The 13514-nt window shown below is 40.2% G+C and overlaps 1 protein-coding gene across 3 annotated transcripts in view; it reads right to left on the bottom strand.

The window, feature by feature from the left end:
• Positions 1-1220: 1220 nt before the first annotated feature.
• LOC106575793 (uncharacterized) overlaps positions 1221-13514 on the bottom strand; it is a 34825-nt gene continuing 22531 nt past the window's right edge. The window contains exons 2-4 of one of the 3 annotated variants that reach the window (XM_082964416.1): positions 12089-12273; positions 9066-9283; positions 1221-6324 (exon numbers count right to left, since the gene is read on the bottom strand). In XM_082964416.1, the coding sequence (XP_082820542.1) occupies positions 5225-6324; positions 9066-9283; positions 12089-12090 (1320 nt within the window). In that variant the 5' untranslated portion in view covers positions 12091-12273 and the 3' untranslated portion in view covers positions 1221-5224. The other 2 variants (XM_082964417.1, XM_014152480.3) reach the window with 2 other exon arrangements.

The following is a 13514-nucleotide window of genomic DNA, read 5'->3' as shown; positions in this document are numbered from 1 at the left end:
AGTTCTTCATATTAGATCTGACAGTATGAATGGTTCTTATGGTTGTATTCAGTTCTTCATATTAGATCTGACAGTATGAATGGTTCTTATGGTTGTATTCAGTTCTTCATATTAGATCTGATTGTATGAATGGTTCTTGTGGTTGTATTCAGTTCTTCATATTAGATCTGACAGTATGAATGGTTCTTATGGTTGTATTCAGTTCTTCATATTAGATCTGACAGCATGAATGGTTCTTATGGTTGTATTCAGTTCTTCATATTAGATCTGACAGTATGAATGGTTCTTATGGTTGTATTCAGTTCTTCATATTAGATCTGACAGTATGAATGGTTCTTATGGGCTGAGTACTTGGAGTGTTTTGGTATGACTACAGACAGGAGTTTTCTCTGACCCTGTGATGTCACCAGGACAGAACCACATGTCTCTATCACACTCCAGCCCAGAAGGTGGCAGTGATGTACCTTTCACATTGGTCTGAACACCACCAATAAACACCAAACAAGAAGAATGCACGCTCAGTGATCATGCCGCAAAGCAATCGAGAGCAATGGTAATGGTCTTTTTGTAGGCACTAAAAGAAGGTCTGTGGTAAACACAGGCTTAGGAGATCTTATACGTTTTGTTCTATGAGTTAATCTTCATCAGCTAACATCACTTTTTTTTGCATTTTGATACATTTATGTATCACATAAAAGCTTCATAATTCCTAAAGGTCATGTTAAATGACTGATATCTCGTAGAACAAAAAGTGTAAGATCTCCTAAGCCTGTGTTAACCTCAGACTTTATTTTCTGGATTCATCCCAAACCATATTCTTTCTCCATAGGGATGGCTCAACTCCTTTCCAGTCTTTAGGACCACATGCTGGTGAGTTCTATGAAAGATCACACAGCGAGTGCACACAATCAAACATTTGTAAGTACTTTTAATTCAACAAAATTATGAATACACTCGGTTTCATTGCACACAATATCATTTTATTGAACTGTTATTTAATAAGAAACATATGTAAGTCCTTTATACTGCAAAACATCTATTTGTGTGCATTGTAGCAAATACTGGTGGCTAGCAAATTGCTTGTCCCCATGGTGATGTGTAAAGGTGTAGTGACATGTTTTGAGAAAATAAACATGTAAATTATTTTGAATGCCATGAATTAAACAAAAACATTATTTTCTGTATAGATAACCCAAAAAACAAAGGTTGACCAGCACAAATTCATGTACAATGTTTATTTTTCATTAGCAGATCAATTAAGTTCATTACAGTTATCCAAATGCATTAATTATCAATGACTAAAATAATGAATCTAGTTTTAAAAGACAATTTAATAAACCGGTAGTCGTATCATTAAACAAAAGTCATTATGTAGTAAAAAAGAATCCACCCAAACTAATGGTGAAAACTGATCATCACACCATCTCTATCTGATACATGTTGTGTCTACTAACTCATTCCCACAGAAAACTGATCATCACATCATCTCTATCTGATACATGTTGTGTCTACTAACTCATTCCCACAGAAAACTGATCATCTCTATCTGATACATGTGTCTACTAACTCATTCCCACAGGATACTGATCCATCATCTCTATCTGATACATGTTGTGCCTACTAACTCATTCCCACAGAGAACTGATAATCACACCATCTCTATCTGATACATGTTGTCTACTAACTCATTCCCACAGAAAACTGATCATCACACCATCTCTATCTGATACATGTGTCTACTAGCTCATTCCTACAGGATACTGATCCATCATCTCTATCTGATACATGTTGTGTCTACTAACTCATTCCCACAGAAAACTGATCATCACATCATCTCTATCTGATACATGTTGTGTCTACTAACTCATTCCCACAGAAAACTGATCATCACACCATCTCTATCTGATACATGTGTCTACTAGCTCATTCCCACAGGATACTGATCCATCATCTCTATCTGATACATGTTGTGTCTACTAACTCATTCCCACAGAAAACTGATCATCTCTATCTGATACATGTGTCTACTAGCTCTTTCCCACAGAGAACTGCAGAGGGAGAAATTGGTGTCAGAGCAAAACGTACTATATGTTACAAAAACCATACCACTCAATTTAGTATGATACATTGGCCTAAGATGTATAGTATGAATTACATTTCGTACAATATGTTACGAATTTGCGATACGTATGATATTTTACAAATTCCAATTTGTTGTTGCAAATGTTAATTAACATGCTAAAGTACACTATATATACACACAAAATAGTGGATTTGGCTACTTCAGCCACACCCGTTGCTGACAGGTGTATAAAATCAAACACATGGTCATGCAATCTCCATAGACAAATATTGGAAGTAGAATGGCCTTACTGAAGAGCTCAGTGACTTTCAATGTGGCACCGTCATAGGATGCCACTTTTCCAACAAGTCAGTTCGTCAAATTTCTTCCTTGCTAGAGCTGCCCTGTTCAACTGTAGGTGCTGTTATTGTGAAGTGGAAAGGTCTAGGAGCAAGAATGGCTCAGCCGTGAAGTGGTAAGCCACACAAGCTCAAAGAACGGGACCGCCGAGTGCTGAAGCACGTAAAAATCGCCTGTCCTATCGAGTTCCAAACTGCTTCTGGAAGCAACAGCAGCAGAAGAACTGTTCGTCGGGAGCTTCATGAAATGGGTTTCCATGGCCGAGTAGCCGCACACAAGACTAAGATCACCATGCGCAATGCCAAGCATTGGCTGGAGTGGTGTAAAGCTCACCGCTATTGGACTCTGAAGCAGTGGAAACGTGTTCTCTGGAGTGATGAATCACGCTTCATCATCTGGCAGTCAGACGGAAAAATCTGGGTTTGGTGGATGCCAGGCGAACGCTACCTGCCCCAATGCATAGTGCCAACTGTAAAGTTTGGTGGAGGAGGAATAATGGTCTGGGGCTGTTTTTCATGGTTCGGGCAACTTAGTTCTTCTTCTGTGCTGCCAACTTTGTGGCACCAGTTTGGGGAAGGCCCTTTACTGTTTCAGTATGACAATGCCCCTGAGCACAAATAGACATCCATACAGAAATGGATTGTCGAAAACGGTTTGAAAGAACTTGACTGGCCTGCACAAAGCCCTGACCTCAACCCCATCGAACATCTTTGGGATGAATTGGAATATCGAATGCGAGCCAGGCCTAATCGCCCAACATCAGTGCTCAACCTCACTAATGCTCTTGTGGCTGAATGGAAACACGTCCCCGTAGTAATGTTACAACATCTAGTGGAAAGCCTTCCCAGAAGAGTGGGGGCCGTTGTAGCAGCAAAAGGGGGACCAAGTCCATATTAATGCCCATGATTTTGGAATGAGATGTTCGACGAGCAGGTGCCCACATACTTTTGGTCATGTAGTGTAGTTGAAAAGGTGCTTATTAGCTAAAATGCAAAAGTTGTCCGTGATAAGATTCGAACGTGAAATGGTTGGGTTGCTAGACGTTCATATTATATGCTGACCTATGTATCCACCCGACCAACCACCCTCCTTTTGTTTTTGCCTTACCTTCTATGGGTGGGACGTTTGCGTCCCACCCTAGTCAAAAGCCAGTGTAATCCGGTGGCGCGATATTCAAATACCTTAGAAATGCTATTACTTCAATTTCTCAAACACATGACTATTTTACACCATTTTAAAGACAAGACTCTCGTTAATCTAACCACATTGTCCGATTTCAAAAAGGCTTTACAGCGAAAACAAAACATTAGATTATGTCAGGAGAGTACCCAGCCAAAAATAATCACACAGCCCTTTTCAAAGCAAGCATATGTCACAAAAACCCAAACCACAGCTAAATGCAGCACTAACCTTTGATGATCTTCATCAGATGACACTCCTAGGACATTATGTTATACAATACATGCATGTTTTGTTCAATCAAGTTCATATTTATATCAAAAACCAGCTTTTTACATTAGCATGTGATGTTCAGAACTAGCATACCCAATACTTCCGGTGAATTTACTAAATTACTCATGATAAACGTTGACAAAATACATCATTATTTTAAGAATTATAGATACAGAACTCCTTTATGCAATCGCTATGTCCGATTTTAAAATAGCTTTTCGGCGAAAGCACATTTTGCAATATTCTGAGTACATAGCTCGGCCATCACGGCTAGCTATTTTGACACCCACCAAGTTTGGGGCTCACTAAACTCAGAACTACTATTAGAAAAATTGGATTACCTTTGCTGTTCTTTGTCAGAATGCACTCCCAGGACTTCTACTTAAACAACAAATGTAGGTTTTGGTTCCAAATAATCCATAGTTATTATATCCAAATACCTCCGTTTTGTTTGTGCGTTCAGGTCACTATCTGAAGGGTAACGCGCGAGCGCATTTCGTGACAAAAAGATTCAAAATATTCCAATACCGTACTTAGAAGCATGTCAAACGCTGTTTAAAATCAATTTTTATGCTATTTTTCTCGTAAAATAGCGATAATATTCCAACCGGGCAACGTTGTATTCATTCAAAGGATGAAAGAAAAAAAATGGAGAAGTCTCGTGAACGCGCATCTCAGTCTCACTGTCCCCAGGCTGACCACTCACAAACAGAGCTGTTGTACTTTGCCCAGAGACAGCAGACACCCCATTCCACTTTCTGGCGGCTTTAGAGAGACAATGGAAGCCTTAGAAAATGTCACGTTAAAGCACAGATGCTGTATTTTCGATAGAGATGCAACAGAAGGACAACAAATTGTCAGACAGGGGACTTCCTGTATGGAATCTTCTCAGGTTTTGGCCTGCCATATGAGTTCTGTTATACTCACAGACATCATTCAAACAGTTTTAGAAACTTTAGAGTGTTTTCTATCCAAATCTACTAATTATATGCATATTGTCGTTTCTGGGCAAGAGTAGTAACCAGTTTAAATCGGCTACGTTTTTTATCCAGCCGTGAGAATACTGCCCCCTAGCCCCAACAGGTTAAAGGGACATTTCTAAAATGTTTCAACTTCATATTCATCATCTCCAGCACCACCCCACCATCAACACATGTTCAAATGGCGCATTAAAAAAAGGATAGAATTTCCAAAGACATCATCCTATAACGCACTCTTTCCTCTTCACAGTTCCCTCACAAAGAGAAACAATAGGATTACAATAGTGTGTTACTCTTTCTTAATGTTATCAAATTCACTGTTGCCACTTCTTTTATGAGATGATGATTAATTGATGGAGTGACTTTAATCTTAGCTGGTCTGAGAGAAGTGATGTGAATTCTCTCCTTTATGTATACATCGATGTGTTTTTAAGGTAGCCAATCGGGTGAAACTCTTCACACAGTCAGAGCAGAAGTAAGGCTTTTCTCCTGTGTGTCTTCTTTGATGAACTTTTAGCTCAGTTGATGTTGTGAAGCACTTCCCACAGTCAGAGCAGGAGTAAGGCTTCTCTCCTTTATGTATACGTTGGTGTGTTTTTAAGTTGCTCTGATTTGAAAAACTCTTCCCACAGTCAGAGCACGCATAAGGCTTGTCTCCTGTGTGTATACGTTGGTGTGACGTTAAGCCGCTCTGTTGAAAGAAATTCATCCCACAGTCAGAGCAGTAGTAAGGCTTCTCTCCTGTGTGTATTCGCTGGTGACATTTTAAGTGGCCCTGTTGAGAGAAACTCTTCCCACAGTCAGAGCAGCAGTAAGGCTTCTCTCCTGTGTGTGTTCTCCGATGAACTCTCAGCTCAACTGATCTTGTGAAACATTTTCCACAGTCAGAGCAGTAGTAATGCTTCTCTCCTGTATGTATAAGTTGGTGTGACTTTAAGCTGCTCTGTTGAGAGAAAATCGCCCCACAGTCAGAGCAGGAGTAAGGCTTCTCTCCTGTGTGCACATGTTGGTGTTTTTTTAAGCTGCTTGATGAGGTGAAACTCTTCCCACAGTCAGAGCAGGAGTAAGGCTTCTCTCCTGTGTGCATACGTTGGTGTGTTTTTAAGCTGCTCTGTTGAGAAAAACTCTCCCCACAGTCAGAGCAGGAGTAAGGCTTCTCTCCTGTATGTATACGTTGGTGTGCTTTTAAGTTGCTCTGATGAGAGAAACTCTCCCCACAGTCAGAGCAGGAGTAAGGTTTTTCTCCAGTGTGCACTCGCCGATGAACTGTCAGAGCCTGTGATGTTGTGAAACTCTTCCCACAGTCAGTGCAGGAATACGGTTTCTCCCCTGTCTGTATTTGTAGGTGTATTTTTAGCTTTGATAGAATTGGGAAAATCTCCTCACAATGTGGGCAGTGGTGAGACCTCTTAGCTCTGTAATCTTCCTGCTGTTGCTCTCTGGATGTAGAGAATGTCTCAACATGGTCTCCTGTGTGAACAACATCAGAAGAACCAGTCAGTTGGTGAGATATACATATGACTTCATATACAGTAGGCTGTACAATACAGGGAATAAAGCTATTAGGGCTGTCCCGACAAAAAAAATTATCCTGGTCGACCGAGTCGACTTTTTTTATTTCGACCAATCGTTCCCTAGTCAAAATGTTTTAATTTTAAAATGTTGATTTTTCCATATATTATATATATATATATATGTGTGTTGAAATAAAATCAACTATATGGAGGCTACTGAGCTTGTCTGACGCTTTAAGCACTGCGATTAAAAATTAAGACACAAATTACTCAAGAGGCAGCCAGAGATCAATATCGCCTAACCAGAAGTAAAATAATCTGTTCCGACTCTCCTCCTCCCGCTGCTGCTGGCCTTCCGTTATGCTCCTGACGTTGCCGGTTGGCAACCTTTTCCATTTGGAGTGGCAGGTTATCGTACCATTTCTATTTATCTGGGTGCCAGTTATGATTTTCATATGCACATTTTCATGGAACAGTTTCATTTCATTTATAATAAAGTCTTCATATCTCAAATCAATGTCATGTAGTTAATCAAAATTCTATAAAAATGATACAAATCTAAAAGTAACTAATATTGCCAAAACTAGCTTACATAAAGCCAACAAATAAAAACAATCTCAGTCTGCAGGTAGATAATATCCTGATGAAAATAGATATCAAATTGGCTACACATGGCCTGTCTGCAAGAAACTTGAAACATTCTATCAACTATTCATTTGGTCTGGCCTGTGCTAGCAAACTTGCAACATTGTATAAAATATTTAGGGCCCTCAGAGTTTCCCGTGCCAGCGAGCTCCAGACAGACAGACACAGCTGTAGGCTATTTGCACAAGGGATAAGACGTTTCCACCAGATCAATGCATTACATTTTTTCCCCTTTCATGCTGAGTGGTTATCAAAAGGTAGAGAACTGGAATTTTTGTAGAAACAGACTTCGCTCACTTGCTGTTTGAGCTGAACATTTTTTTATTTGAGAAACTCCAAAGTGACGATGAGTTAAGGAAATTAGAAATAGTATCAGATCCAATCAGAGAGATGTCCATTCAGACAGGTGTGAATCAGACAGATGTCTCCTGTACGTGTTTTATATACACAGTAACAGTCAAACGTTTGGACACACCTACTCATTCAAGGGTTTTTATTTATTTTTACTATTTTCTACATTGTATAATAAGACAACAAAACTACTCAACACATATGGAATCATGTAGTAACCAAAAAAAGTGAAATCAAAATATATTTTATATGAGATTCTTCAAAGTAGCCACCCTTTGCCTTGACGACAGCTTTGCACACTATTGGCATACCCTCAACCAGCTTCATGAGGTAGTCACCTGGAATGCAATTTCAATTAACAGGTGTACCTGTCTTCCAGCTTCACCTCAGATGGCAGACCAAATAAATGCTTCACTGAGTTCAACAGACACATCTCAATATCAACTTTTCTGAGGAGACTGCGTCAATCAGGCCTTCATGGTTGAATTGCTGCAAAGAAACCACTACTAAAGGACACCAATAAGAAGAAGAGACTTGCTTGGACCAAGAAACACGAGCAATGGAAATTAGACCGCTGAAAATCTGTCCTTTGGTCTGATGAGTCCAAATATGAGATTTTTGGTTCTAACCTCTGTCTTTGTGAGACGCAAAGTAGGTGAACGGATGATCTCCGCATGTGTGGTTCCCACCGTGAAGCATGGAGGAGGAGCTGTGATGGTGCTTTGCTGGTGACACTGTCATTGATTTATTTAGAATTCAAGTCACATTTAACCCGCATGGCTACCACAGCACTCTGCAGCGATACGCCATTCAATCTGGATTGCGCTAAGTGGGATTACTATTTGTTTTTCAACAGGCAAATTACCCAAAACACACCTCTATGAGTGATGGAGTGCTGCATCAGATGACCTGGCCTCCACAATCACCCGACTTCAACCCAACCCAATGGTTTGGGATGAGTTGGAGCGCAGAGTAAAGGAAAAGCATCCAAGAACTACTCAGCATTTGTGGGAACTCCATCAAAACTGTTGGAAAAGCATTCCAGGTGAAGCTGGTAGAGAGAATGCCAAGAGTGTGCAAAGATATCATCAAGTCATAGGGTGTCTACTTTGAAGAATCTAAAATCTAAAATATATTTTCATTTGTGAGTCCAAACTTTTGACTGGTACTGTATATAAACAATTGATATATTTGCCACTGCTCGACAACAAAAAGCTTGGTCGACCAACATCTATCCACCAAACAATTGACCAGTCGACTAAATGGGGTTGGCCCTAAAAGCTGTTCAACAGTTGAGGGCAAAAAGGGTGAATATTATGAGTCATATCATCCTCCACTCACTATCACAAGGGTTAGTAACTATACAGACCCATTTGATATCATCCTCCACTCACTATCACAAGGGTTAGTAACTACACAGACTCATTTCATATCATCCTCCACTCACTATCACAAGGGTTAGTAACTACACAGACTCATTTCATATCATCCTCCACTCACTATCACAAGAGTTAGTAACTACACAGACTCATTTCATATCATCCTCCTCTCACTATCACAAGGGTTAGTAACTACACAGACTCATTTCATAGAACTTGTTCAAGGATGTGTTATGTCAGATTTACAGAATTAAACCTATCAATAACTTATGGAGGTCTAACTTATGAAGATAACTTATAGATAGATAGAACCTGCTCTTACCATCATAAACAGATTCCTCAATCTTCTCCTCCTCTTCTTCATCTTTAATGTTGACATTCAGCTCCAGTGTTTGACTGCAGTCTTCCAGCTTCACTGATGCCATCTCTGGATCCTGCAGTGCAAACTGGGCTCCACTGTCACAATCAGGACCCAGTGACTGTAGGTTGGGTTTGTCCTCACTTTTGATGTTACCGGCCTCAGACATAATCGGAGTTGGCCTGTAGTAATGAAGAGAAAATGGCCCCCAAAAAAGTTATTGTCTTGACAGTTCTGGTACTTTATTCTCAAAAAATTATATTAGATCAGTTAGCTAAACTTTGAAAACAAACAATTTATTCATTTCACATAAGACAAAGTGCACACTTTAAATTACAGTGCACTTAACCTATAGTATATTTCCTAAATTCACATAAATGCATAAATTACTCAAACTATTTACTACAAGGTTGCAGTATGTTTTAGGCAGCATTATGTACTATTTTCCTGAATAACCTTGTCTTCACTGAACCATTTAACTCCAATTGTATTTCTCGTTCACACCATAGTAACATTTATAGATAAGATGGAAACAACTGAATGTGTCTGAATATTATTACACATGTAGAAAAGTGATAATCATTTGGTTCTGCTTCAAAACAGTAGTGCAACCTTGAAATTGTCTCTCTCATGCACTGCCTGAGCGGAAGTCCGTTGACACCACAGAGTTAGCGCCACCTGCAGTGCTGGAGTCCTGAACCAATTAGTGTCATTCAGTTATTGGCCATTAGATGGCGGTGTTAAATATTTACAAACCATAGCACCCAATTTGAAGAAGACAAGGCACTAATAATTGGCTGATTGCTCCTAACTCATTGGAATCCCCATCCATTTGACTACTTTAAAATGGTGGAAACCCTCAATGACAATGTCCATGGTAAAACGGGTTACATAGAGGTTGAGTTTTCTATCCATCTCTATGGTTGACGCAGATACAGGCCGGTCCGGGCTGTTCTGCCGCCCTCCTCCTCCTCCTATGAACTACAATAGTCCCAGTAAGCAAAAAAACGTCTAAAATACTTATTTCTCCAAACGTTGAAGTTAGATTCATTTTAGGTTATGAATGAAAATTGAAAAGTCATATCTGGACGTTTAAAAAAGTATTTTCTGGACGTTGAAATCAGTTAATTGAAAGTTGAAAAGACGTCTTGAGTACACAACAGAGTAAAGTAAGGTACAATACAGTACATTATACTCTACTATACTCAGGGCTGGGCGATATATAGAATTATTTTGCGCGACATTCCAAATCCCTGTATTTACTTTCATTTTTATGAGTGTTTATGTCCGCTTGTTGTCAAATTGTATTTTTGGTCTCGTCTCCTTCGCTCCTCTGTGCCGTGTGCACCTTCCCATTTACACCAGAGATCTGTATATAATGACAAGATGCATGTCTCCACCCTAACAATGGGAGTCGTTGTCCCAAAGGCGGAAGGCAGGCAACAAACTTAGGTCCAAAACAAACCCATAGAAACGCATTGGGCTTATTTTAGACAGAATTTAGCGAGAGTGAAACCTCTTGCTTCGCCTCTTTCTCTATGACTTACACACACCAAGCACCTCCCCCTGACTTTCATGTCAGCAAAGTTGCGAGATCACATCTTCCTCTCTGGCAAGCGGTTTAAAATAGCTATTTACATTTGTGGTTTGGTCCAAAAGAATGGTTCATATGGACACCAAAACACATTGAGACATTATTTTACTGTAATAGAGAAGTTACCTTTTCTATCAATACCCTTTTTATGTCTCAACTACTCAGATTGAGAGCAGAGCTACACTACTAAAACGGGAGTATCAATGAACATTGATTCTAGAAAATGAATGATCAGTTTGTCTCACACGGTATTGGTACCGCTAGCAGTATTTTAGTCAAAGACCATCATACCAGATGTCCAGTCTGTGTACCGCAAGCAACGTTTTAGCCAAAGGCCATTATACTAGCTGTCTAGTGTGTTTATTACTATTATACCTTTTGGGGGGTGGAAGATCAGCTTTAATATTGCAGATAGATTGTGGCTTCCATCAATGTAATTGTCTGCATCATTTCCAATAACCCATAAAAATATATAAATATACACAGTACCAGTCAAAAGTTTGGGCACATCTACTCATTCAAGGGTTTTTCTTTATTTTACTATTTTCTACATTGTACAATAATAGTGAAGACAATCAAAACTATGAAATAACACATGGAATCATGTAGTAACCAAAAATAAGTGTTAAACAAATCAAAATATATATTATATTTGAAATTTTTCAAAGACACCATTTGCCTTGATGACAGCATTGCACACTCTTCCGCAAACTTAATGATGGTGTTGGAGTCATGCCTGGCCATGCAGTCATGAGTGAACGGGGAGTACAGGAGGGGACTGAGCACGCACCCCTGACGGGCCCCCGTGTTTAGGATCAGCGTGGCAGATGTGTTGTTACCTACCCTTACCACCTTGGGGCAGCCCTTCAGGAAGTCCAGGATCCAGTTGCAGAGGGAGGTGTTGTCTCAGTGTCCTTACCTTAGTGATGAGCTTTGATGGCACAATGGTGTTGAACGCTGATCTGTAGTCAATTAATAGCAATCTCACGTAGGTGTTCCTTATGTCCAGGTGGGAAAGGGCAGTGTGAAGTACAAAAGAGATTGCATCATCTGTGGATCTGTTGGGGCGGTATACAAATTGTTGTGTGTCTAGGGTTTCTGGGGTAATGGTGTTGATGTGAACCATGACCAGCCTTTCAAAGCACTTCATGGCTACAGACGTGAGTGCTACGGGTTGGTAGTCATTTAGGCAGGTTACCTTAGTGTTCTTGGGCACAGGGACTATGGTGGTCTGCTTGAAACATGTAGGTATTACAGCCTCAGTCAGGGACAGGTTGAAAATGTCAGTGAAGACACTTTCCCGTTGGTCAGTGCATGCTCGGAGTACACGTCCTTGTAATCTGTCTGGCCCTGTGGCCTTGTGAATGTTGACCTGTTAAAAGGTCTTACTCACATCGGCTACGGAGAGCGTGGTCACATTCGTCTGGAACAGCTGATGTTCTCATGCATGCTTCAGTGTTGCTTGCCTCGAAGTGAGGATAGAAGTAATTCAGCTCGTCTGGTAGGCTCATGTCACCGGGCAGCTCGCGGCTGTGCTTCCTTTTGTAGTCTGTAATATTTTGTGAGCCCTGCCACATCCTTATAAACAGGAATCATGAGGATAGAATTATGGTCAGATTTGCCAAATAGAGGGCGAGGGAGAGCTTTGTATACGTCTCTGTGTGTTGAGTGAAGGTGATCTAGATTAGGTTTATTTGCATCCGTGACATGCTGTTAGAAATGGGGCAGAACGGATTTCAGCATTCCTGCATTAAAGTTTCCGGCCACTAGGAGTGCTGCCTTTGGATGAGCATGTTATGGCCTTATACAGCCTTACTGCCAGCATTGATTTGTGGTGGTAAATAGACAGCAACAGAAAATATAGACAAACTCTCTTGGTAAATAGTGTGGTCTACAGCTTATCATGAGATCTCTACCTCAGGCGAGCAAAACCTTGAGACTTCCTTAAAATTAGATTTCGTGCACCAGCTGTTGGCTACAAATATACACAGACACCACCCCTTGTCTTACAAAAGGCAGCTGTTCAATCTTGCCGATGCAGCGTAAACCCTGCCAGCTGTATGCTATCTGTGTCATCGTTCAGCCACGACTCGGTGAAACATTAGACATTAGTTTATTTGTGATCGTAGCTCGTCTATTTTGTCATCCAATGATTGTACGTTGGCTTAAAGGACTGAGGGTAGAGGCAGATTACACACAAATTATGCCAAAAAACACACAATAGCACAATTGGTTAGAAAACCATAAAACTGCAGCCATCTACTCCGGCGCCATTCTTCTCAATTTTAAATTAAGTAACAACATTCTAACCATGTTTAGCGTTGCCTAGTCCAAATTTGAAATGATTCCACTAATTTGTATCAGTTTGCATCACTTTCAATGATGGACTTTTATGTTGAGGATGAACCGCAAATTCTACTATTGTGGCTAATCTGTCTCGCTTCACATAGCTTTGGACAAGCGGGTACCAGGGCTGCTTCCAGGAGGGGGACGGAGACGTTGGCCACATTCAGATATAAATGAATTATGTAGAACAAACATGCCTCTGATTCTAAGGAATCATGTCAGTTCTATTCAGGGAATTTCTATCTGCAACTTTCCACAACGTTTTTGTACTGTATGAACCTGGAAAGCCTCACAAATGAACGTGTGGTGGACCCCGCTCCGTGTGCTTGTAAAATATTTTTTATCACGTTCTTCACTCACTCGGTTTGACAGAAACATTACACAAAACCTTTCCCAAACGTGATAATATCTTGAAGGATGTGTTATCTAATAGGTTATGACGTTCTTTCGATATTAGACAGTTTAAACGTGCT

The sequence above is a fragment of the Salmo salar genome, chromosome 17 (genome assembly GCF_965601325.2).
Source record: "Salmo salar chromosome 17, fSalSal1, whole genome shotgun sequence".
NCBI lineage: Eukaryota > Metazoa > Chordata > Actinopteri > Salmoniformes > Salmonidae > Salmo > Salmo salar.
Note: the sequence above shows the minus strand (reverse complement) of the source record. Positions and strands in the feature narration are given on the sequence as shown.